Genomic DNA, 25,071 nt, shown 5'->3' with positions numbered 1-25,071 from the left:
GATGATTGTTTTGATTACGGAATGAAGTGATGGATCCATGTTTCATCCATTATTACATATCGACGCAAAAAATATGATTTATTACGTATAAACATGTCCAAGCGCTGCTCTGAATCATCAACACGTTGTTGTTGTTTTTGATCGACAGTGAGTAAACGAGGCACCCACATTGAAAAAAGCTTTTTCATGATGTTCATGCATCATTGTGAACACACTGCCTTCTGATATCTTCACGAGCTCAGATATTTCACGCAATTTTAATTTACGATTAGAAATTACCAATTTTTTGATGTTTTCTGAAGTAACTATCTCAATTGAACGACCAGAACATTCCCCATCATCGGTATCTGTACGACCACGTTTAAATTCGGTAAACTAATAACAAATGGATCTGTTGGATGAAGCAGAGTCCGAATAAGAAGCAATGATAAATTAACACACGAAAGTGTTTGAAAATAACGAAAGTAGCTTCACTTAAAACAACAACAAACACTTTTTCCTGACCAATCGAAATATCATGAAATTGCACATATATTCTTTTGAAATTTGGTACTTTATAAACGTCATATGGATTTGACAATGTCAGCGCCATCTGTGTGTCAGTCACACGACTTATTGAGTGATGTAATATATTGAAATAACCAAGTATAATTAAGTTTTGTGCCAACCAGCTGGTATGGCAACACTTTTCAGTTATCTGTAACGATTTTAGTTCCGGAGAAAAGTGAAAAAGTTTGTAGAACATGTAAAATGTTCGCAGGTGTTTTAGCGGCAGTACGGATTTCCTCATCCTTCCAGCTTCCCAGGCCATCAAATTTAATACTTTAGAACATATGAAGAACATTGTTTATATACCCTCACTACCAAAAATGAAAAAAGAACTGAAAATGGTCGTATTTATTCAAACTTATTTGCAAGTTTGAATGAATGGGTTTTGATAATTGAAAATTATTTTTTAATAAACATTTCGCTCACGAGTGGCTACCACTAATAGAATACATTTTTTAATTAAGTCTATATTATATCTAATTATCAATTAACTTTACAACCGGGTTTCGAAATCCCATACTAACCGGGGCTTTGACTAAAGATTCCTTTAAATTAAAAGACCTTTTAACTTAGTTGTTGAAGTGAAGTGGTCCCATAATAGATTTGTAATGGTCTCTCAAGTAAAGGCTCCTTTAAGATGTTAAACGAAGGTTGACAATATTCTTTCATTTTCCGATATGTGTCGTTAAAAAAAAAGAAACAAAATGAAAAAAACTTTGCTATACATTTTATCAAGAGCTGTAGCCGCTCAGATTGAGGTTCTTTGACCCTGTATTTTTGTGGGTGGTCAGCCCACATTTTATCACTACTTAATCACAGTTTATCACATGTTTTTGAAACATCGACTATTCTTCTCCATTTCTTCCTGAATCTGTTTATTCCAATCACGTAATCCTTATTTTTGCATATTTTGTACAATCTAATCTTCTCTCTATTTTTTGGTCTTCTTGGCAGTCCTTTCTCGTTCCGTCTCCATTCTGCAGTTTTTCTTATCCTCTATCCTTTCTCCATTCTGTCAATGTGTCTGTACCATCATAATCTTTTTGCTTTATTTGTATTTACTATATCATCATTTACTAATAAATTCTTAATTTCATAGTTCATAAGTCATCTATACTCATTTTTCCAAATTTCATTGTTCCATGAATTTTCTTAATAATTCTTCTCTAACATATCCTTAGTTGATCTTTGTCTATATTAATCTCATAGTTTCAGCGGCGTATGTAACTACTGGTTTTATCGCAGTCTTGTAGACTCTTAATTTCATTGCTCGGCTTAATCTCTTGCTCTGCATTATAATTTTGTACTTCTTCTTCTTTGGTGGCCTCTTCTAAGGAATGTTTGCGATAACCCCAGCAAAGTAGTTTCTGTCTCTGGCTCTTCTTATCAGCGCCTGAGAGTCTAAACCGGTCCACTCGCAAATATTTTCCAGGCATGAAGCCTGTCTTTTACCAGGACTTCGTTTTCCCGCGATTTTCCCTTCGATCAGTTGCAAAAATCTATATTTGTCATTTTTATATATGTGTCCCAAATACGAGATTTTTCCAGTTTTTATTAATTCTATAAGTCCCCTGTCGGGGAATTCTTTGCGTTACTGATATGAGCGGTCCAGAGAATTCTCAGCATCCTCCGAAAGATCCACATTTCGAAACTCTTCAAGCGCCTTAGTGAGTTCACCTTAAAGGTCCAAGCCTCCGTTCTGTATAATAAGTTGCTGCATTCATAGCATTTCACCATCCGGTACCGGATTTTAAGGTCGAGTGCTCGGGATGTAAACAATTGTCTCATTTTTAGAAAGACATTTCTTGCTTGCTCGATGCATGATTCTATTTCTTTATCTGGGTCTAAAATAATTCTTTTATATAATCTCCTCATACGTTGTTTAGGTCGCCTAATTCCGATATAGCTACATTGTTGTACTTATTATATGCCACATATCCCGCATGACTTCTTTGTCATGTCTCATTATTTGTGTCATTTCTGTAGCTTATCATTGTTCCTAAGTATTTATCTTTACTGATTCTTGTTTGTGAACTTTGTTTTTTCTATAAATTTCCTCTTTTTTTTCCTCTCTTAAAATTTTTTCTAATGTGCTCTCAAGATTCTTCTGATCCTTGCTAATAGAGTTAAATCATCATTATATGTTATTACTTGTAATGATTTATTAATGATACTTCCTTCGATATTACAATCCCTTATTATGCCAGAAATCTTCTATTTTTTAAACTTGTTAAGAAGACGCCTGGGTGAGCTTTGATTCTAACATAGCCCATGTTTGCATTTGACGTTTGTCACTAAAGGAGAATTTAATGCGCTAAAGTGAAACATTTCTGACTTTACCATAAAGTTCAGATTTAAAGAACTTTTAGGCTAAATGGCAATTATGAAACGAGTGGCTTAATTTAATAGTAACTGTGAATTTGAGGCTTTCTTTAAATGTATTATGGAACCGGCTGTTAACATGCAAATGTAGAAATACAAACTATTCATTTTGAATTCAATTAAGTTTTTAAGATTCTGCTATTATGTCATTAATACTTCCACGTGTATTCATATTATTAGATATTCGTTATCATACGAGGATGATCCCAGAAGTACCAGGCCCCACAAAGAACACACAAAAATTTTGGAAAAAAATATATTAATTTCTCAACGTAATCTCCTCTTAGCTCCTAACAATGATCTATAAGTTCGATACTCTTTTCATTATAAGAATCGTCAAGCTCCTCTAAATAACCATTAATTGCCGACTGGACTTCTTTATTGTTGAAAAATTTTTGACCACCGAGACATTGTTTCTAGTCTGAGAACAAGAAATAATCCGAGGGAGCTAAATCTAGTAAATAAGGTGCATGAGGTACGAATTCAAACTTTAATACATTAATTTTGGCCGTTGCCATAAGGGATGTCTGAGCTGGTGTGTTGTCTTGATGAAACAACACTTTCTTCTTAGCCAAAAACGGCCGTTGTTTCTTGATTTCTTCGCTCAAACGTTGCAATAAGTTCGCTTAGTACTCGCCGTTGATAAGTTTTCCTTTTTCAAGATAGTCAATGATAATTATCCGACGCGCATTTCAAAAAACCGACGCCATGACCTTACCTGCAGATGGAAAGGTCTTTGCCTTCTTTGGAGCCAGTTCTCCCTTTTCAGTCCATTGTTTTGGTTGTTCTTTTGTTTCGGGTGTGAAGTGATGGAACCACGTTTCATCCATGGCTATGAAACTGCGTAAAAATTCGGCTTCGTTTCTGTGAAACATTGCTAAACACTTGATGGAAACATCTTCGCGACGCTGTTTTTGTTCCATTGTGAGCAAAGGCGGCACCCATCTTGCGCACAACTTACTTATGTTCCAATTTTCGGTTAATATGCGATGTACCGCATTTTTTGAAATACCTACTATATCTGTTAGCTCGCGCATTGCCATTCGACGATCATCCAGTAACGCTTTGTGGACTTTCTTCAACATTTCTGGAGTTATCACCTCATTTGTTAGACCACTGCGATGCTGGTCTTCGCAGGTCGTATGGCCTTATTTAAACTAAGCTACCCAATGTTTTACTGTTCATAACGAAGGAGCAATCTCACTGAAAGTAGAATCTAGTTCAGCTTTTATATTTGTTGGGCTAAGGCCCTTCAGATAACAGTTTTGTATCACATAATGATGACCAATTTTTTCCATGTATACAAATTAAATGAAAACATTCACTATTGATGGCTGCCAAACTAATACTAAACAATGTGGCGTCCTTAAACTTGAAACATATGCTGTATAGATTGTGTGCTTTCTAATACAGTGGTATTTTTCAAGTAGCTACCGCCAGCTCTAATTCAGGCTAGGTACTTCTGGGACCATTCTCGTATAATAAAATGTATAGAATATAAATCAAAACCTAAGTATAGATCCAAGCACTCTATTTTACTGGACACTATATGCTTAAAAATAATTTTTCTGCATTGATACAATAATGTTATTAACATTCTTAGTATCGGTGGAAAATGGTAATATTATCTTTATGTTAGTGACCTAATGTGTTTTCACAATGACTGTTGTCGAAATAGTCAAAAATGTTGACAAACAAATACATATGTGTTGAATTACCAAATTAAATGTGAAGAAAAATTTTTAAAACTGAAAATAATAACCTCAAATGCACGTAAATTGGATCCCATAATGCCAAATAAAATCATTGTAATTATGCAAAAGGAAACATCTGACAGATGAAATATATGTTTAGTTCACATCGATAAGATTTGTTACATTCGATGTGGGGTGCTTTTTATAACAAAAAAGTCGTTAAATTTAATTTTCATTGCATATTTAGTGTGGCCTCTGTAATCGAATTATCCAAAATTTATATTCTGCATCTATGGAACTTTTGGGTTACATATAATAGCGGTTTGAAATAGCATGGAGTCTTTCAGATTAAAGCCCCATCGTTTTTGCAAATCTTTTGTAAAGACAGTTTGACATTGTGCAAGACAACTTGCAATAAATTGCACGCAAGTCAAAATATTTCATAAATTAATATTGAACGTTGTTTGACATTGCCACTCTTACCATAACAAAAATTCCATAAGTAAATTAAACAAATTCCTAACGTCAAATTTTATTTAATATTTTGTGACAGGTTTAAAAATGAAAATATCAAAGCTAAGTGAAATGGTCAAGAAAAAAGTGGTCAGTGAATAATTGGCAATAATGATATCTAGAATTTCAGTTTGCGCACAATAAAAATAGCATCAAATCGATAATGTTGCAAGTACGAGATCTTGCATGAAACAATCAACTGAACTTCATCTGCGCATGCTTTTGATCAAGAAATATTGTGTCTTGCATCGCATTGCACGTTTTACTGCATCATGTCAAGCGGCCTTGACGAATGCTCTTCAAAATTTTTAAGTGGTACTGATCTATAATCTTTAAGTAGCAACCCTGTCAATTTACTATTTAATCAATTTGATGTATAAGTTTTAGTTTAAGGGGGCTTTGGTTAATTATTTTGACACTCCTTTCCCCCTGGTGAAATATTGTGAGATTCGTTTTGACACCCACTCTTCCCTCCTCTAATTACAAGTGATATCTTTAAAAAACTCAGTTTTTTAGTGTAAATGATCAGGATTTATTTCTAAACTTCAATTTGCGTAATTATTTTCATAAAAATTAGTAAACCACAGATTATTTACTACTAAGAACAAAATTCAGCCCCCGGAGACATACACGGTAACAAAAAAAAATAATTGGTAGTGACACGTTCTTGCGATCAGTAAAATCATTTACTCTTACTAAAAACATCATTACTTGATAACTTTCTATGGATCGGTAAATTTTAATACGTGCGCGGCTTAAAGGGATTATGACTTTTCAAATAAAAAGTTACTTCATTGTGAAAAATGATATTTCACCTTCTTACTTATACATTTAGTATAGCCAGTTCCAAATTTGTTCAAACCATCCAAACAAGTTTCGCAAGATACGCGTTTGTCTCGCTCATCAGTTGCCCTACATCACCAATTTGGAAGCAGAAAAAATAGGAGGGTACCAACCAGATCAAATGAATTTAGAGGATTAGGCAATAAATCGTAACGCAGTTTCGCTAATAGCGGACGAAAGGGCAGGTGCATTCTAAATTATTTTGTTTCTTCTTAAGATCATAATTGAAACGTGTTAGCAAATCAGCATAATATTGACCAGTTATCGTAATCAATAAAGGTCACACTTTTCGAGTGTCCCAAAACACCGTGGCAATAGAGAGAGACTTCCTAGGAAGCTCGCTTGGAGATAGTATATAGTATCCGTAACGACGTACAGCAGCCACAGAACAGTCGAAAAGGGTAGGTCATGGTGGAAGACAAGACAAAGCAACAGTAAAAGTAGGAAGAACCCAAAAACGCTACCTTGATGATATTAAGAGAGTAGCAGGCTGACACTGGATGCAAACCACATAATAATAGGAAAAACATTGAAAAAGGTCTGTGTTCAGGAGAGGATACTTGATGGCTGATGGAGAGAAGTTAGCTAATAGTCGGGGAAATAAGGACGAAATATTAACCTCACATCATGTAAAATAGTGTATAGTTGTATCCTCTCCTGTTCATGTTATCCTTTGGGATATTGTTCCATTCCATTTAAAGCTAGCGAGCTTTTTATCAGCATTAAGCAATCGTGGTACCTGCTTTACAGAGAGCTTCTTCATATGTGAAATTACACCTGTTTATTTGGAATGTTCAATTCATTAACTTTCTCGCGTACTTTTTTTTATGTATTGACCATTTCTGGGGTAGTTACAGTAAATGACGATACCAAAACATTCAGCATCTTCCTTGTTCATATTTTAAAAGCAGAGAATCTCGTAAAAAATTTTTAATTAATAATCGATATTCTATTGGTCAAATTAATGTGAAATTTTGACATAAGAAACTTGGAGGATATTAACAAAATGTTTTTTTTTTAAGTAAAGTAACTTTTTTATTAAAAAATTCACAATTCCGTTAAACTGTTCGCGTATAGAATTATGTCAGAGTTTGTAAAGAAACATTTTACACATTTTACACCGTTTTTTGTTCGAAAAAAATTTATCAGTATTTACCAAAACCTTCCCTTCTCCAAGTGAGGAACAGACAGATTATGTTTAATCCTCTCTGCCCCCTGATTCCCCCACGTAATTAATGGATTTCTCCTTAATTATATAATTGAATTAACACATTACAAATGTTTCAATGTTTGTATTATTTGATATCAATTTATCAATGAGGGAGTAGTAAAATGTTAAAACATCTACATAAATCATTATTAACATATCACTAATACTTAATGGCGTGTTTAGATACTGACTGTGGGTACATTTTCTCATCAGTTATTGAATTTTCTCAACATTAGTTGAATATGTCTTCAGTGATTCATTTTACATTGTTTTAGTAGCTTTCTAAGATAATGGGGAAGATAAGTGCAAAACTGTATAAAACAAAATTGTATTTTTGATAAATGTCTATGCCGCTTCCAAGCGGTTCATAATATAAGTACAAAATCCTGCATAAGTGAAAATAAAATAATGGAACTTCATTATAGAGCTTTTTCATACAAATAGATTTCGCGCTGACAAGTTATTCCGATGTGATGAATATAAATAATAAAATGTGCCAGATATTTTTTATTATTTTGAAATATAATAAATACACTACAAAAACATAATTTCAAAATAATTAACTCAATTTACAGCTAACCATTTTCAACATATCAAGACATCAGAGCATTCGTGACAGAATGCTCAGTTCTTTACTGCTTACACCTTTATATATTACGTATGCAGTGCCACGTGGGAACGGGCATTTACGACATTATCGACAAAAAAACCATAGCACTGTCTCTCTCCTAAGGACAAACTCGTGATTGAAAACATATTGTCAAAACCCTTTTTGTCTCGTCTACGAGCATACATAAAATTTAGACAAGAAAAAACGGAAACCATTTTATGGTTATGGTTATGTGTGTCATTTCAGTCAATTTTACCATAAAAAATCCCACTGGCTTTGTTGATCTGAATGTTGAGAACCTTAACCGTTATGCAAATGCCTTTTTGGTCTTCTGGGTGGGCTATATCTTCAAACTTAACATTGATAGCCCTACACTGTCCAATTTCTCAAACAATGAACAACAGTAGCCCTTAGAGAGAGAGAGACTCGTTGGGTTGTGTTTTAAGAGTGAAATAGGCACAAATCGTGTGGGATATGGTATATTTTAGGAATAGGAAATATTTTTCTTTGTAGAGCAGGAATTGTGGTGATTTGTATGAGGCTTCTTCCATTCGTAGGGCACTAGTGTCTACCATCGCCCGTGGAATCTAATTTAAAAAAAAATGGCTTAACGAACCAAGCAGCTTTTTGACCAATTGGTTGAAACTGCGACTATTCCCTTTTGTTGGCCATTTGGTTGATGAACGGATTCACCATGTTCGTAGAAAACCTGTAACACAGAGGAACCCTTAAGGAAATATATGCCTTATGTTTGGTATTAAATCTTCCAACTATGGTATGATCTTAGATATCTGTCGAACTAAACAACCAAAACTATCTCGTCTTTTTCTTCTTCGACAAAAACTGTATATAGCTTACTTGGTTTTATTTGAAGATCAATCGTTTTCTTGAGATTCACAAACAAGTAACTTATGATGAGAGTAGACCGAAGAAATTCGTAAATTCGAAGCGTTTCTTTTTTCAGTCATTCAGTGTAACTTCCTCGTTGATATATTGTATATTGCTCCGTTTTAATTTTTTGGGACCGGTCCTCATGTTCTGCTCATAATTTTTTTCAAATTTAAGAAGCTACTCAAATTTGTTTTTTTATCTTATGAAGAGATAATTATATGAAATAAACCAAACAGAATTGGTTAGGTAGGTCATCCTATTCTTTGTGGAATAGTGGTTCTTGGCTGTCTCCACCAGAAGTTCGGCCCCATTCGAACAAGCTCCCATACCTAGTTGTCTCATTTTTCAAGTTAACTCTGTGATATACGTTAGAGCCGTAGAGCAGAAAGTCTGTCAAATTATTCAGCCATAATCTGGTGTTGTTCCCATAAATAGAACTAAATTACCTTGGTCTATATAAAACAGCAGTTCATACAACGGCAAATTAACTTTAGGAATGTTTTTTTCACTTTGACACCTTTTCCTTGCCTTATACTGGAGAATCTTAAGATTAGAAGACTCCTTCCCGCAATATTTTTTTTATTCCTGAAATGCATGCACATTGGAATTTTTTTTTAATGGATTTTATGAAAATAATAAACATTGCCATAGTAGGGTGACTAAAAACTAACATTATATTTGTATTCGTTTTCTGTTTTTGAATGGAGACCTTCGGAATTTTATACATCAACAATTTTTTTAATTTTATTATTTCAAAATAATGAATAAAAACCAAGTAAAAAATCTTGTTGAATAACTATTTAACATGGCATACATACGTGAACCTTTATATAGGGTAGATAAGAAAGATAAACTTAGAATAGCTGTAGGTATGAAGAAATGGATGTTTAGTGGATAGTTAAAAAAATTATTCATATTATTTTTATTAATATTTCATTGTGGACTGTAGCGAAGTATTCTGTTAGTTCCAGAAATTATCAAAATTTTACAAAAAATCGGCTTCTATTTTTAGAAAACACCAAATTTCACCTTTATGCACATATTTGTATAAACTAAGAAAATTAGCGAATATCCTGGTAAAACTGGGTTCATTTTGGTGTGTAAAGGGAAAATAGAGTACACAATTCAACTTTCTTAGGGTACGAACAGAACAAGGGGGTCTCGGTAAAGGTGTAGGTCGTGGTGGATGCCTCAAGTCGCGGTGGATGTCACAAGTCGCGGTGGATGCCACAAGTCGAAGTCGATGTCAATTGAACATAGCGAGGAGGTCACCCATTGGAGAGAGATGTGTGTTGTGCGTTCTAGGAGAATACCACCACCGTTTCAATGAACTAAAAAACGATCCCGATCGATTTCATCCGTACATAAAGATGACCCCAGAATGAACCAATCACAGCGAAGCAGCATCGTTGGAGACTTCCTGGATGGCACAGCGATGTACCTCCACCATGACCTAAATGTTATGTTCGGCCTGGTTAACTACAATGTCAACATCCATGTAAATCAGACACATTTGAGTGAATGGAAGAAAACAAAACAAGAATGTCCGCGGTTGATGTTTGAAGTGGTACCATCCAGGTTTACATCGATCTGATAAAAGGTGAATAGTCAATATAGAGGCCTATAGCAGATTAATTAAGACCGAATATCGCAGGTTATCCCTTTGTTATGTGCTGTCGACATCGACCGCGAACCACTCGCTCTTTTCGCACCTTTACATTCGTTTAACCTTCACCGTGAAATCCACAAATATTTAGATCATTATCCTGCTACAAAATTAATTCAGAATTCATTCAGATCTACTCAAGATGTCTGAAGAATTTTAACATGTTTAGTTATACGGATTTCCTGGCTCGCAATTACCAAAACACACTGAAAACATGTAATTAGCGCCACCATGTTAGACTATGGATATTGTAGTGTTTACTTTTGACCAGCGTATAATTAGACCCCATCTGTACCTGAAAAACTGAAAACAATATGTTATCTGAAAGGAAATTTTTCTTGTTTGAAAATAGATGTGTTCTATTCTAGGATCTTACAATTAGTGAATTATTCATCTGTCATATAACAAATGTTGGCATTGACAATTTCAGTAGGAGCAAGAGGATAAAGATTTCGATAATTGAAAGTTGTTATAATTTCAATAGAAATCATTTATTTAGTTCATGTGGATAAGGAATGAATTCAACATTTCTTTAAAAAACAATTTTTAATTTTAAGCCCGGTAGTAACAGAGGTCGATTCGAATCGAGTCGACGGGATGTCAACGCCTCGTTAAAATCTTCAAAATTCTATTTTGAATGGAATTATTTTCTGCGTGACCTGTGCATTCTGGTAATGTAACTGGGAAAGCACAATACCAATTCAATTTGTTATTACCTAAAACAATTATTTCTGTTCGTTCTGTAAAAAACACTACTTGAATGATGAGATACGATATAAAAGGATAATTTTATTGCTAGTTTACTACTCAGCTTCTCACCATCCAAAATTGAACAAATACTGTGTAAATACCAAATTCTTTTGCATTGGAGGACGTTATCTGACATTACAGTCAACTTAACACCTTTTATAGGGTTTAATTTAATGCTTGATCCACGCTCTCGTAACGCGTCTTCTAGAAGCTCTCGTCAAAGCTTCGGCGAGCGGAGGTGACAGGAGTGCTAGCAATCTACACTCTTAATGAATTCTATATTAAAGCTACAAGTCTTTTGACTCGCGCCCGAAAAATCGACACGTAGCGGGTCGAGATAAGACAAGCGCACCGTCCACATTCTCGTGCTCACGTTTACTCATGTAGCCTCATAGATAGTGCGTATCGGAGCATAAAGCCTATAGTCGTTAAGAAAGAGCGTAAAAGTGTAGTAAAATCGCGTAATTTCAACCGGGAAAATGTGAAAACCGGGAGAAAGAATTTGATTTTCAATTTCAACTAGATACCTTGTCAAAGCTTTCCGTATCTGACATATCTATCTTCTAGAACTCCCTATTAAATGTTATTTATTAGAGAAAGAAGAATGTAATTGGAATCTTTTATCAACTGATGTTATGATTACATATAGAGCATTAAAACAGCAATTAACTTTTAAGTTTCGTCGTGGATTGATTTATCGTCACATTCGTAATAAAAAAGCTTTAGAACCCTTTTGTTTTTTGAATTTAGGTTTTATGTGTAAACTGGATGTTCTTCTTTAGCTAATAACACTGAGCAACATAAAGGTTCAGGTTTTGAATAATTTTATTAACAAAGTTAGCTTTACTCAAAATATTATACCTCAATATGAGAATGTAAATGAACTGAAAATTTTGAAGTTTTTGGGCCAGCAAAGCATCATAAACCTTCCCGAGTTGATACCTTAAAGGAGTAACTGCATCTAGTTTATTACACCATCGAGTATCCGGTTAATGTTTCAAAAATTGAATTTGTTACATTAGATAAATTAGATATCAGAACAGTTTTTGGGTTTGGCTATGATTGTAACAAGGAACAAAGAATCTCGTAGATTCAAATCCAAAGTTTGTGTATACTATTATGCCTGCCACGCATATTTGTCCTATCGTAAGTCTTTCTTGGTAAAACGTCAACAAAAGAAATTTTATGAAGCCTTCACCAGACGTATCATCTACAGGACAAAATAATAATGTAATAACTAGCAATTCCTTTTTTTATTATATATTTTATTTTGTCCATTGCTTCATCTTTTTTTACTTTTGAGTTTTAAGACTTTTCGGCACCGTCGTGCTCCCCGTATATACAAGGATATTCCCAGGAATACCTGTCCAAAAAAAACAGAAATTTTGAAAAAAAAAATATTTATTTTTCAACGTAATCTCCTTTTAGCTCCCAACAATGATAAATAAGTTCAATACTCTTTTCAATATAAGAATTGTCAAGCTCCTCTAAATAACCATTAATTGTCGACAGGAGCTCTTCATTGTTGGAAAATCTTTCACCACGGAGCCATTATTTCAAGTCTGGGTATAGGAAATAATCCGATGGAGCTAAATCAGACTAATAGGGGCATGAGGTAGCAATTCAAACTTTAATTCATAAATTTTGCTTATTGCAATAACGGATGTTTGAGCTGGTGCATTGCCTTGATGAAAAATACCTTTGCCTTCTTTGGAGCCGGTTCTCCCATTTCAGTCCATTGTTTTGATTTTTTTTGTACCGGGTGTGAAGTGATGGACAGACGTTTCATCCAGGGTTATAAAACTGCGCAAAAATTTTACTTTTACTTTATTTTTGTGTGTATTGCCAAACACTCGATTGAAACATCTTCACGACGCTGTTTTTGTTCCATTGTGAGCAAACGCATTGCCCATCTTGCGCTCAGCTTTCTCATGACCAAATTCTCAGTTAATATGCGATGTACTGTACTTGAAATGACTACAATGTCTGCTAACTTCGCGCATTTTCAGTCGACGATCATCCAGTACCGCTTTGTGGATTTTTTTCAACATTTCTGGAGTCGTCAGCTCATTTGGTCGACCACTGTGATGCTGGTCGTACCGCCTCGTTTAAACACAATATTTTACTGTTGATAACAAAGGAGCAATCTCACTCAGAGTAGAATCTAGTTCAGCTTTTATATTGGTTGGGCTGAGTCCTTTCAAATAAAAGTATTGTATCACATAACGATGACAAATTTTTTTCATGTTTACAAATTCACTGAAAACATTCACTATTGATGGCTGCCAAACAAATACTAAATAACTTTGCGTATTCAAACCTGAAACATACGCTGTATAGATACGCTGTACTTTCTAATACAGTGGTTTTTTCAAATAACTACCGCCATCTCTAGGTGAGGCCAGATACTCCTGGGACCATCCTGGTATGGCGCGGTATGACCTGAGTACGTTGGTTCATTAGTGTAAAATTGAAAGCCAGTCGATTGGATATAAATATGAGTTATTTTAAAGGTGAATTCTATATTGTCTTGTTCATGGACAAACCTACCGATCCTTATGATATTTCTGATGAATTTTTTTTAAAAAAATTTTATTAGTCAAATCGCTTTGGCATGACTTGTAGTGCGATATTTTCATAGTGTGAAAAAGCTCGTATAATGTTTAAAATATAACATGGAATATTATACTATATCTGTAATTTACATTGTATTATGTTATTTTTAATTAACGGTAACTATTCTATTATTACATTACCAGGATCCAAAAACGTTCATGAGCTCGTATGAGCGCCACGGTGGCAATCGCTATGAACGTGACAGTTCACGCACGAATCAAGGAGGTGTAAATAATAACAGAGGCAGCGGACATTGGGTCAACGATAGTCGACGTGGTGACGATTTTCCTAATAAAAGGCGCCGATTCTAAGAAGTTAATTAATCTGCTAAATTGTCCTCCAGCTAAATATCTAACATTGGTTACAATGTGATATTTCATTTGATGAATAAACTCATTCTACGTACTTTCAAATTTTTGAAATTTATTACAGCATTATCATCAGGTTTGAAAATTTCATATATGCGATAAAACGGTTTCAAATCATGTTGAATTAATTAATTAAGATAGGAATTTAAGTTTTTTCATTAATCAATGTTATCATTTGTGTGGATGTTGAGTAATTAGTTTACATATTGTATGTATTTAATAAATTGTGACAATTTCTTTTTACAAGTACAGGTAAAATACAAATTTAATTTTAAAAATATCTTTAGTGTAATAATTATCCTGTAACCTACTACGGACGGTATATTCGGTAGTCAATAATTTCATTTCATCTACCGCCAATTCATTCATTTTGTCAAGTTTCTACACTATGTCTCCGGATAGGTGAACCGAATCTTGTGAAAGGTTGAAAATTCTCGAGAGTCCAGCCCCGCTTGGTTAAAGACTAATGGTGCGGTCACACGAGACGTGATTCAGGAGAGTGATTCACTTGATTCACAAAATGTCCTCAAAACAGCGAGGAGATTTGTAGTTTAATTACTACACGTTTTCATTCAGAGATTTAAAACTAGATATACGAGGGCCGTATTTTTTCAACCTCCGATCACTCCGTGCAGACGCTACGCAGGCAGAAGGAAGCGGGCATGCACTGTAGGCGACTGCGAAGCTCTCGCACTATACACTCCGCCATTGTTGACATTCATGCATCAATCGGAGTTGTGCTACAGCCACGTAAACATGTCCGCTATTATTGATGCTCCCGCCGAGTGTGAATTGCGAAGTGTGATTCGTTTTCTAGAGGCTTAAGGCCGTATTTCTGCAGAAATCCATCGGAGAATGAGTCGTGTGTATAGGGAAAACTTCATGTGTGATTGATGTCGAAAGTTTAAAGATGGCCATAATGATGTGCATGATGAAAGGGGGCCAAGGACGCAATTCTGTCGTTTCAGATGACCTGGTTCAACGAGTTGACAGGACGATTAAAGAAAACCGCAGATGCACCATTACTGTTTTGTCTACGGAATTTCTAGGTCTGTTTTGTACTCTATTGTGACTGAACGGTTAGAGCTTGTACGGATCGTGTTTTTTGCCGGATTCGCGGTGGTGTATAATTTATAATGGATGTGTGTACATGCCCCGGTCATCGGTCCTGCGAACAATATACGCCGGATGCACCTTCACTTTCCCTCGACGCGACGGACACCGTTCCGGGGTAAGAAAGTGCGGTCATTAATGCCAGTGTATCGGTGACACTGCTGGACGTATTGCCGGTTTTGTGATATTTTATTATATATGGCTGTTAATAAAAGTTGAAAGGTCTCTTTCTTCTTCCAACTGTCTAAAAAGAATATGAAATGCATTCTTCCCTTTCTAATAATAGAGGATACACCCACAATGACCTTTTACATTTTTTTTATTTCGTTTTGTTCTTGTACAAATAGTAGGCCAATACGAGTTTTTTTTCTTATTGTTCATTCGACACATTTGACTACCAGTTCAAAACTATTAACTAGCGCATGTAAGATGGCAGTCTCAGGTAACATCCATCCGGTAAAAAAATATATGTATACAAGGATAGCCGTTTATTGACGGTCCGTTGTCCGGTCAAAAAAAACGGACGTCCACAAGCGCTCTAAGTGTACCAATCTTTTGGTAATAAAATTATTGTTTTATATGAACTCGTCTTTTATTTATAGCCTATCGGAGGTTGAAAAAAAAACGGCCCTCGTATAAAAAAATTTAATAAACTTACCCATTTTTTGAAAAAATATATTCAATTTCATATTCAAACTTTAAAGGAAAATATTCAACTTAGTTCATTTTTAGAAATGACATTGTATAAAAGTAATGAAGGTTTCGTAATCGGAAGAAGTATCAATTCGTTTAATAGACATTTAAAAGTTGTACCTCGAGTATTTTCGTATGAAATAACATTTGTAAGAATATAATAAATATATCGGGTGTACACCTAATTAACCTGCTTATAACGTCCTAACAGGTGAAGGTGAGAAAGTGAAATATTTTCTAAAATGTTTTATTTTGGTTGTTAAGATGGTATCTTAACATAAATATAAAAATTCACCAGTATAAGTTGAGCTACTTCTAACAAATCAGAATTGGCATCCATTACAATTAGATATAATCAATTTGTGGACTTCTTTGATGTTTTCTGGAGTAAGCACCTCAATCGAACGACCAGAACATTCACCATCATCGGTGTCTCTACGACCACGTTTCAGCAAATCAATAACAAATGGTTCTTTTCGACAGAACACTTTTGAAGCCATTGCTGAGCTTGTACAGTTTTTCCTCATCAAGAAGCAATGATAAATTAAGACACGAAATTGTTCTGTCAGTTTGACTATTCGAAATGTCATAGTCTTTTGAAAGTTGGTACTTCATAAACGTCATATAGATTTGACAATGCCAGCGCCATCTGTGTGTTAGTCACACGACTTACAATAAAAAATGAGAAATATAGTTGACAAGTGATTTCGAAAGTTGATATAGAGAAGAAGAATGTGTTATTGTAAAAAAGTCATTCACAATTTGTAGACAACAGCTTGAAAATAACTATGGAACCAATACAAAAATAAAATAAAATCCAAATTTGAAGTATTCACACGGAAAATACTATAAATTACGTTTTAAAATGTACATTGTCAAATCAAAACAAATTCAATGATGTGAATAAACATTAAATGAACAACAATCCTAAAATATGTAAAAATTTGTATTAAAAATCAGTGTATCACGCCCTAGATGTTGATTCTAAACAACGTCTTTTCTTAATTGCCACATAGAAGACACTTTACAGAAAAATAGGATTTTCAAAGCACAAATGATGCTAAAAATTAATCTTTTGTCAAGCAGAGCTAAACCTAAAAAAATTAAAAAACTGGAATCTAGAATTTTTTATCTCTCAAAGTCGTTTGACATATCCGGGGACATATTGTATAGTCGGTTTCATCTGCTATTTCTAATTCATTTATAATTATTTTCTGATTTCTATTATTTTCTAAATATTATCAAATAGGCATCTACATTCTCCACCGTTGTATGTTAATTTTACTTTTTTTGGCAGATTTTTTTCACGTTTTACTTATTTCTTTCATCAAAATATTTATTTTTCGCTCATCGTACTGTGGAATTTATTTTTGTAGTCGGGCTAGCTGAAATTTCATATCAATAGATAATAATTCACCCTATCACAATAACATAAATTCCATATAAAAAGTGAATCATATAAATTTAAATATTTATTTATATTTCTATATTAGTACATTTGATGCCAGCTTTAAATATAAACTTATCTCAAGTAATATATTTTCTATGCCTCAAAACATATCGTAACTTGTTATGACTAGTCTTGAATTCTATGAAGAGTACAATTGCCTCACTTCCATTCAATCATTCTCTTTGTTTATTGACGCCGCAGTCCGTTTTTATAATAAATAGTATGGAGCAGACACAGTTGATAAACAAAGGCACAGTGTTGGTTTAATCGTTCTAATAGTGGAGGTTTGGCGCTTGAAGGAAGCAGTAGAAACCTAACCAAGTGCCAACACTCCCCAATTATTTATTGAACCTTCCAAAGATACCATATATCGCCATTTAAAATCATTAGGTAAGATATATGAGAGTCTTGTCGAGGCATTGCTGCCTTAATGGACACCTGAAGACACTTAATTTAACAGATAATGCAACTAACAATCTCCTCTAAGAAAAGGACGAAATCTCTATCCACATTCTCCCTACGGAACTTCCGGTATTACACTTGGGTGGCGTATGACATATAATGAAGAGCAGCTAGAACTATCCCACAACTTTTTTATTAGGATCAATTATAAACACTGACCATCTTCAATGTCACAGCTACGAAATAGATCCTTTGGATCGAAACTTATATGACACCCCTACCGACTACATCCAACGTCGCTTCGTATACATCGGGTTCTAACTTCCAAAAGAAAGTTGGTAAGGAACGTCAGATAGGTGGACTGGTATCGTCTGTTGTCCAATTCATTTAAAAAAAACTAACGATGACACTGTAAAGTCCTCCTGGATGGAGACTCTTTCACGGGGAGTGGTACTGTGAAAACACCTTTGAAATACTTGAATTTACCAAAAACTATTCCTCATACCACGAATGGTGGTCGCAATTGGATATAGAGAGAAAGTTTTTGCTACGTGGTTACTTACACATAATTCCATTATTAGCCAAAGGAGATGTTGATAGACGTTTCATTTTTCAAATGGGATGTAAATCAATATTCGTTGCCGTATATAATGATTTTTGTTTTTTAATTATTATTCAACCAAAATATAGAAAGTATCTTTAAGATGATTGAAGTGCGTCCAATATATGACATTTCTACTTATCACTTCTAAGATTATTTCGAATTTGGTTAATTCGAAAATGCGGAAAACAATTACTTTTCTGGCAACTACCTCGGCGAATAGTGAAGTACATCTCATATGAAGAACGTTATGTTCATCAACCTTTTCGTCAAAGTACAACATCCCTTATGGCTCGCAATTGCAAGAAGAGGCTTGTAACCGTTGACTAGTTTCGACGTTTTTCCGTCTCTTCAGTGCAGCATAACAATCGTTTTTTCGGAATATACGAGATGTGTTCAACATATGAAAATATGAAATTTCTACTATTCACCTCTAAGATTATTTCGAATTTGAGCAAATCGAAAATGTGGGTTGTCGTACCCCGAAGGAGAAAATAATTAAATTCCTGGGTAATACCTCGACGAATATTGAATTACATCTCCTATAAGGAACGTGGTGCTTATCGATGTATGACATTCTTAATGGCTCGTAATTGCAAGAAGAGACTTGTAACCGCTGACTAGTTCCAACGTTTTCGCGTCTCTTCAGAGAGGTGTAACAACCTCTGTTTCGGAATATACGAGGTTCGTTCAACATATGAAATTTCTTTTTATCACCTTTGAGATTATTTAGAATTTGGGTAATTCGAAAATGTCATTTGCCCTTCTTCAAAAGATAAAACAACTGCTTTTCTAGCAGCTACCTCGACGAATATTGAATTACATCTCATATAAAGAATGTTATGCTCATCGACATTTACGTCGATGTACAACATCCCCAATGGCTCGCAATTGCAAGGTGAGGCTTGTAACCGCTTATTAGTTCCGACGTTTTTGCGCCTTTTCAGAGCCGCGTAACAATCGCTCTATCGGAATATACGAGGTGTGCTCAATATATGACATTTTTACTATTCACCTCTAAGATTATTTGGAATTTGGATATTTTGAAAATGTGGTTGACGTACCTCGAAGAAGAAAACTAATTTCCTAGCTAATGCCTCGACTAATATTGAATTACATCTTTGAAGAACGTGGTGCTCATCGATTTTTCCATCGATGTACAACATCCCTAATAGCTTCAATTGCAAGAAGAGGCTTGTAAACGTTGACTGGTTTCGACGTTTTTGCATCTCTTCAGAGCGACGTACAACCTCTCTTTCGGAATATACTAGGTGCGTTCAACAAATTGAAGTATATTTCCTTTGAAGAACGTGGTGTTCATCGATTTTTCCATCGATGTACAACATCCCTAATAGCTTCAATTGCAAGAAGAGGCTTGTAAACGTTGACTGGTTTCGACGTTTTTGCATCTCTTCAGAGCGACGTACAACCTCTCTTTCGGAATATACTAGGTGCGTTCAACAAATTGAAGTATATTTCCTTTGAAGAACGTGGTGCTCATCGATTTTTCCATCGATGTACAACATCCCTAATAGCTTCAATTGCAAGAAGAGGCTTGTAAACGTTGACTGGTTTCGACGTTTTTGCATCTCTTCAGAGCGACGTACAACCTCTCTTTCGGAATATACTAGGTGCGTTCAACAAATTGAAGTATATTTCCTTTGAAGAACGTGGTGCTCATCGATTTTTCCATCGATGTACAACATCCCTAATAGCTTCAATTGCAAGAAGAGGCTTGTAAACGTTGACTGGTTTCGACGTTTTTGCATCTCTTCAGAGCGACGTACAACCTCTCTTTCGGAATATACTAGGTGCGTTCAACAAATTGAAGTATATTTCCTTTGAAGAACGTGGTGCTCATCGATTTTTCCATCGATGTACAACATCCCTAATAGCTTCAATTGCAAGAAGAGGCTTGTAAACGTTGACTGGTTTCGACGTTTTTGCATCTCTTCAGAGCGACGTACAACCTCTCTTTCGGAATATACTAGGTGCGTTCAACAAATTGAAGTATATTTCCTTTGAAGAACGTGGTACTCATCGATTTTTTTCGTCGATGTAGAACATCGCTATCATATCAAAATTCAAAGTTTGAGTATATCAATTTCTCATTAATGTATTATGCTTTTTGTATCATAATTTTAAATATTTTGTTTTTAATTTTATTCCATCTTTTATGCCTTTGAATTTTTATATTTCCATTTTTTATTATTTAAAAATCATTGGTGATTTCTTGAACATACTTCAAAAAATTTTCAGTGCCTATCGGGTGTCTTTATTAAATTTTTATAGTTTTCTCATACAGTATATTAGTTGGGATATACGAAAATGATAACTTTAGGCGTTAACTAAATCTGGTTTACAATTCAACTTTTGGTTTATTTTCTAACAATCATAACTGATCAAACCATCCGGTATAAATCATTTGAGTAAGTATGGTATTTTTTACATATTTTTATTGTAGAAGTAATACAAATTTCTATTAAGTATAGTTTGTTTTTTTTTGCTGGGTATGTAGAATATGTAGATAATGAAAATTAGTATATGCGATTGAAAATCATAGAGATGAACGCTATATTGTTAATCAAATGATTATGGTATTAACTTGTCCTAATAAGAAGGATATCAATTAAAGATTCGGTTAAATATGGAAGCGACTTTGGATTAGTACAAACATCTGATTTAGATGAACTGAACTTTATTATGAGTTGTTTTGGGGGTGGGGGTAATGCTAGAGAAATTCGGAACCGAGCAAAACGAATTCCAGTGCTTTAGACTGGTTCTCAATCGGAAAATGGTTATTTTGGCCACCGAGCTTAGGTTACTTTGAAGATGAAGACGACGAAGGAAAAAATTTTGTCCGTATCGAAATTGCATTTACCTAATCTAACCAAACCTAAACTCACTTATCCTGATTGACTCCTATATTCTCACAAGGGTGATATGACCGGTTAAATATGGTTTATCCGCTTCTATATGGTGTTTTCTCGGAAAATACTAGTTCTTTCTAATATTCACATTAATGAGGGAGCTTGGCTCAGATTCTAATGCATATTTCAGCATCATAAGGATAAACAAACTCAAGAATTTATTAAAACAAGCTTAGGGGAGCTAATCTTTATAACTCCCTATTTTGACTAGACTAAGTTTCCGCGAGCTACAATTTTTTGTTGATATCTGGAGGTAAAAAGGAGCGAATTGCTTTATGGTTCCGGTGTACTAAGGAAGTCTTTGACTCAATTTTTTGTTTATTATATCGTCACCACATTTGTTTTTCAATTAAAGATAAGCTCAGCTTTCTTCTGAAATAAAAATAAAATCGTTCAAGAGTAGTAAATGAGGTGATTATATTGTTCATATGTGTAATACTTCTATATAGATAGTTGCTATAAGTGAAAGGTGTTCCGACTAAGTGAAACAAATAGTGCATCGTTCTCTCTCTCCTCCAAGCGCTTCAGTTAGTTCCGCGCATCTTTTGCGCGCATGAAGCATGCGCAGTATAGAAAAAGTGTCTCGAAAGAGAGAGAAAATAAATATTGTCGGCACCGTAACGAAGGGACGTTTTTTCCTATACCAACTGTCCAAATAGGAGTATTACATATACGATATTGTTAGTTTATTTTTAATATCGATATACAGAGAACTCTTATAGTTTTTTGGGTAAATATTGGAGAAAAAATAATTTTATTACTAACGAATATCATTTTTTACGTAGCGGCTATCAAAATTGCTTCATACCGATTAAAACCTCGCTGACAGAAAAAATTCAGCATATATTTGTATATTTTCGAGCGTAATCCAAGCGAATTTTTACATCATTATGCCAAGTAGACGTATCTTTGATGCAAACTTATACCCCACAAATGATGGAGCAAAAATCGTTTTGTGGCTAATTATGATTATTAACAAAAAGTGAGTGGGGCGAAAATTACCTCTTATCACGAAAAATTATAAAGTGTTATAATTTTAGCATGATTTCGTTAAACTAAACTTGAAATGTATTATTTGTTGATCTTTTGACACCCTCGAAGAAGAATATGATTAATACGACAAATACAACCCCTTTGAGTACAGCAAATTTCAAAAAAAAAACTTCATTATATCTTGAAATGATTGAAATTGCGTTAAAAAAATGTGACACCATGGAATTTTCTGTAACAATACCGATTCCAATTTGGAAAAAAACTCTATTTACCCTATACATAAGTATGATTTTCATTTTTTAGGGGTGAAAAGTACCCATTATAAAAAATCATCGAACAATTTTATAATTAATACGACAGATTTAACCCCTTTAAATCATCCCTTGAGAGCAGCAAATTTCAAAATATGCTTAAAAAAATATTATATCTTGAAATTGCGTCGTATTCGTATATATTCAAGTTATTTGAACGAAATTCTTGTCTGCCGAGATGCTTCACCCCCAAAGATTCATTAAGCAGCAACATCATAATTTTTATAGTCCAGTCACCAGCGTTACAAAACTGTGACACCATTAAATTTTCTGTAACAATTGGAATTTGGATATAAGCTTATTTACCCTATGCATAAGTATGATTATCATTTTTTAGAGCTTTAATCCTCATAAAACTTGAGAGTATGAATTCATTTAAAAAATGCCGAAGATTTTTTTACTATTAGCAATAATACAAATGTTAATCCGTTTTGAATTGCAAATTTGTTCGTAGTCTGAAATTTTTTGTTTTTTAAAAATTTAATCTATTAAAAACACCGTTTATAAGCAGAAAAATGAAAATGCTGTTTTTTCCTATAATGAGGAGAAAATACGAAAATTTAGTTACACTGAATATAATTCAACAAAAAATAAATTAAAAAAAATTAACATCATTGTTAACCGATTCCTTTTGTAGTCTTTCCTTTACTTTGTCGATATCTACATAATGCAGTTAGTTTTTTGAAAATATTTCCTTCATTTTCAAATCAAAACCATTTATAATAAAATATTAAGTAGAAAATTTCAATGGCTTCAATATTGTACTAAAAACTCTTATTTTGTAACGAGGGGATTCACATTGCTTGAAGTAATAAGTGAATGCCAACATTGACCTGCCATATCTTCTACAATTTTGATGATACAAAAATAGAAAAATTACAATGTTCAGTAAGAAAAACTCTATAATTAATTTTGCAAACATTTTTTTTGCCTTAAATATTTTTTATTTGTTAAAAAACCATTTTTTTTAAACTGATAAAAATGAAATTTCCAATTCATTTTTTTTTAAATGAGAAAAGTCATTAGATAAAGTTAATTGTCCGTGGTGTATGATTAACTGCGGTAATGACGAAGGTGTAATTGGCATATTTTTTTTTTGATAGACAATTTTAATGCACTTCAGACGTTTTCGAGTGATCACTTTAAAAGGCTTTTTATTTAATTTAAGTTTAGATATCTTGAGTTCTTTCAAAAAAATCCATCCATTTTGAGTTATTTAAGCTCAAAGGTGTTTTTGAAAAATAACCATCCTTCAACGGACAATAATTCGGTGATTATTGGGTCTACAGAGGTTATTAAAAAATGGATCTCTTGTTAAGTTGAACTTGATTTATTCGTGAAAAAAGTTGGAAAACATATAATTTTTTAGTTACTTAAAATTACTTGATCTATCAATTTCCGTGGTAATATTGGCTATAAAAATGTTCATTCTCTAAAAGCGCTTTCCTGAGCCCTTAGCAAACTTTGGCACAGGGTATATTTGGAGGAAGGTTATGAACACTACCTAGAACCATATTTCTAAAGCAATCGCTTAGTTACTGGTGACTGGACTATAAGATCATTTAACTGATGGGTGATTCATGGTCTATCTCGGTTGCATACTGAAGTAACTTTCAATTTAACAATGGCGATTTCGAAAACATGTTAATGATTCATTGTCAACTTGATGTAGTTAAAAATACAGCAGAAGTTTTCTTTTCATTGCATTCAATCAGCATGTGGTAGAATTTTGATTTTCGTCCATTTCATGAAATGACAAATTGTACATCATGCAACTGGACTTGCAATATTAGTGATAAAACGAGAATATTTGATGGGAAATGTAAACGCAATAAAAATTTATGTGATACGACAGTGAACAGAAGGACATAAATTCCAAATATCCTAAATATGTCATTTGTATGATGATATATACAGACGACATCTTGATTAAGTTTTAATAAGTTTATTTTTTAGGTATCCAGCAGTACAAATTTTAAACTTCTCTACAGCTACTAGTTTTTTTATAGAATGATTTTTCGTTGAACTTCGCATGTTTCAGCGATGATTTTCTCATTTCATTCAAATTTCTGCCCTTGAAGATTTTTTTTTCAGGTCTAAAAAAACAACCAGTAGTCTCTGAGGGCCATATATGGACAATGTGGTGAAGCAATTCATTGAATTCGACCATCTTAGCGACTTGGGACATGATATGTCGGTGTCTTCTGCATTTTCAAACTTTCAAATACTTGATGATCAATATTTATGCGTCTCCAAGTATAGATGCCATAACCTTGCCAGCGCATTGTAATTTCGGACGGATATAGTCGGGTTTGCTCAAATGACTACTGTTTTGATACAGGTGATTGTAGATTTCATCCAAAGGTCACATATCGACGTAAACAAACCTTTTTATTTTACCTAAACAGCTCCAGACCGCGGTCTCTATGATCGGTTCGTTGTTGTTTCTAGAGCAAACGCGCACCCCTGTTAAAAATTCTCCTATA

At 34.0% G+C, this 25,071-nt stretch overlaps 1 protein-coding gene across 2 annotated transcripts in view; it reads left to right on the top strand.

The window, feature by feature from the left end:
* The window catches only part of LOC130451234 (hrp65 protein-like), a 61,667-nt gene that overhangs the window by 8,248 nt on the left and 28,348 nt on the right, over nucleotides 1-25,071 (top strand). Inside the window, exon 5 of one of the 2 annotated variants that reach the window (XM_056790120.1) lies at nucleotides 13,868-14,370. The exons of the other annotated variant lie outside the window; for it this stretch is intronic. Within the exon in view, the coding sequence (XP_056646098.1) occupies nucleotides 13,868-14,035 (168 nt within the window). The 3' untranslated portion in view covers nucleotides 14,036-14,370. Of the gene's footprint in view, nucleotides 1-13,867; nucleotides 14,371-25,071 lie in introns of those variants that run through there. 2 annotated transcript variants of the gene reach the window in all.

This window comes from Diorhabda sublineata, chromosome X (genome assembly GCF_026230105.1).
Source record: "Diorhabda sublineata isolate icDioSubl1.1 chromosome X, icDioSubl1.1, whole genome shotgun sequence".
Lineage (NCBI taxonomy): Eukaryota > Metazoa > Arthropoda > Insecta > Coleoptera > Chrysomelidae > Diorhabda > Diorhabda sublineata.
This window is presented reverse-complemented; position numbering and strand designations above follow the sequence as displayed.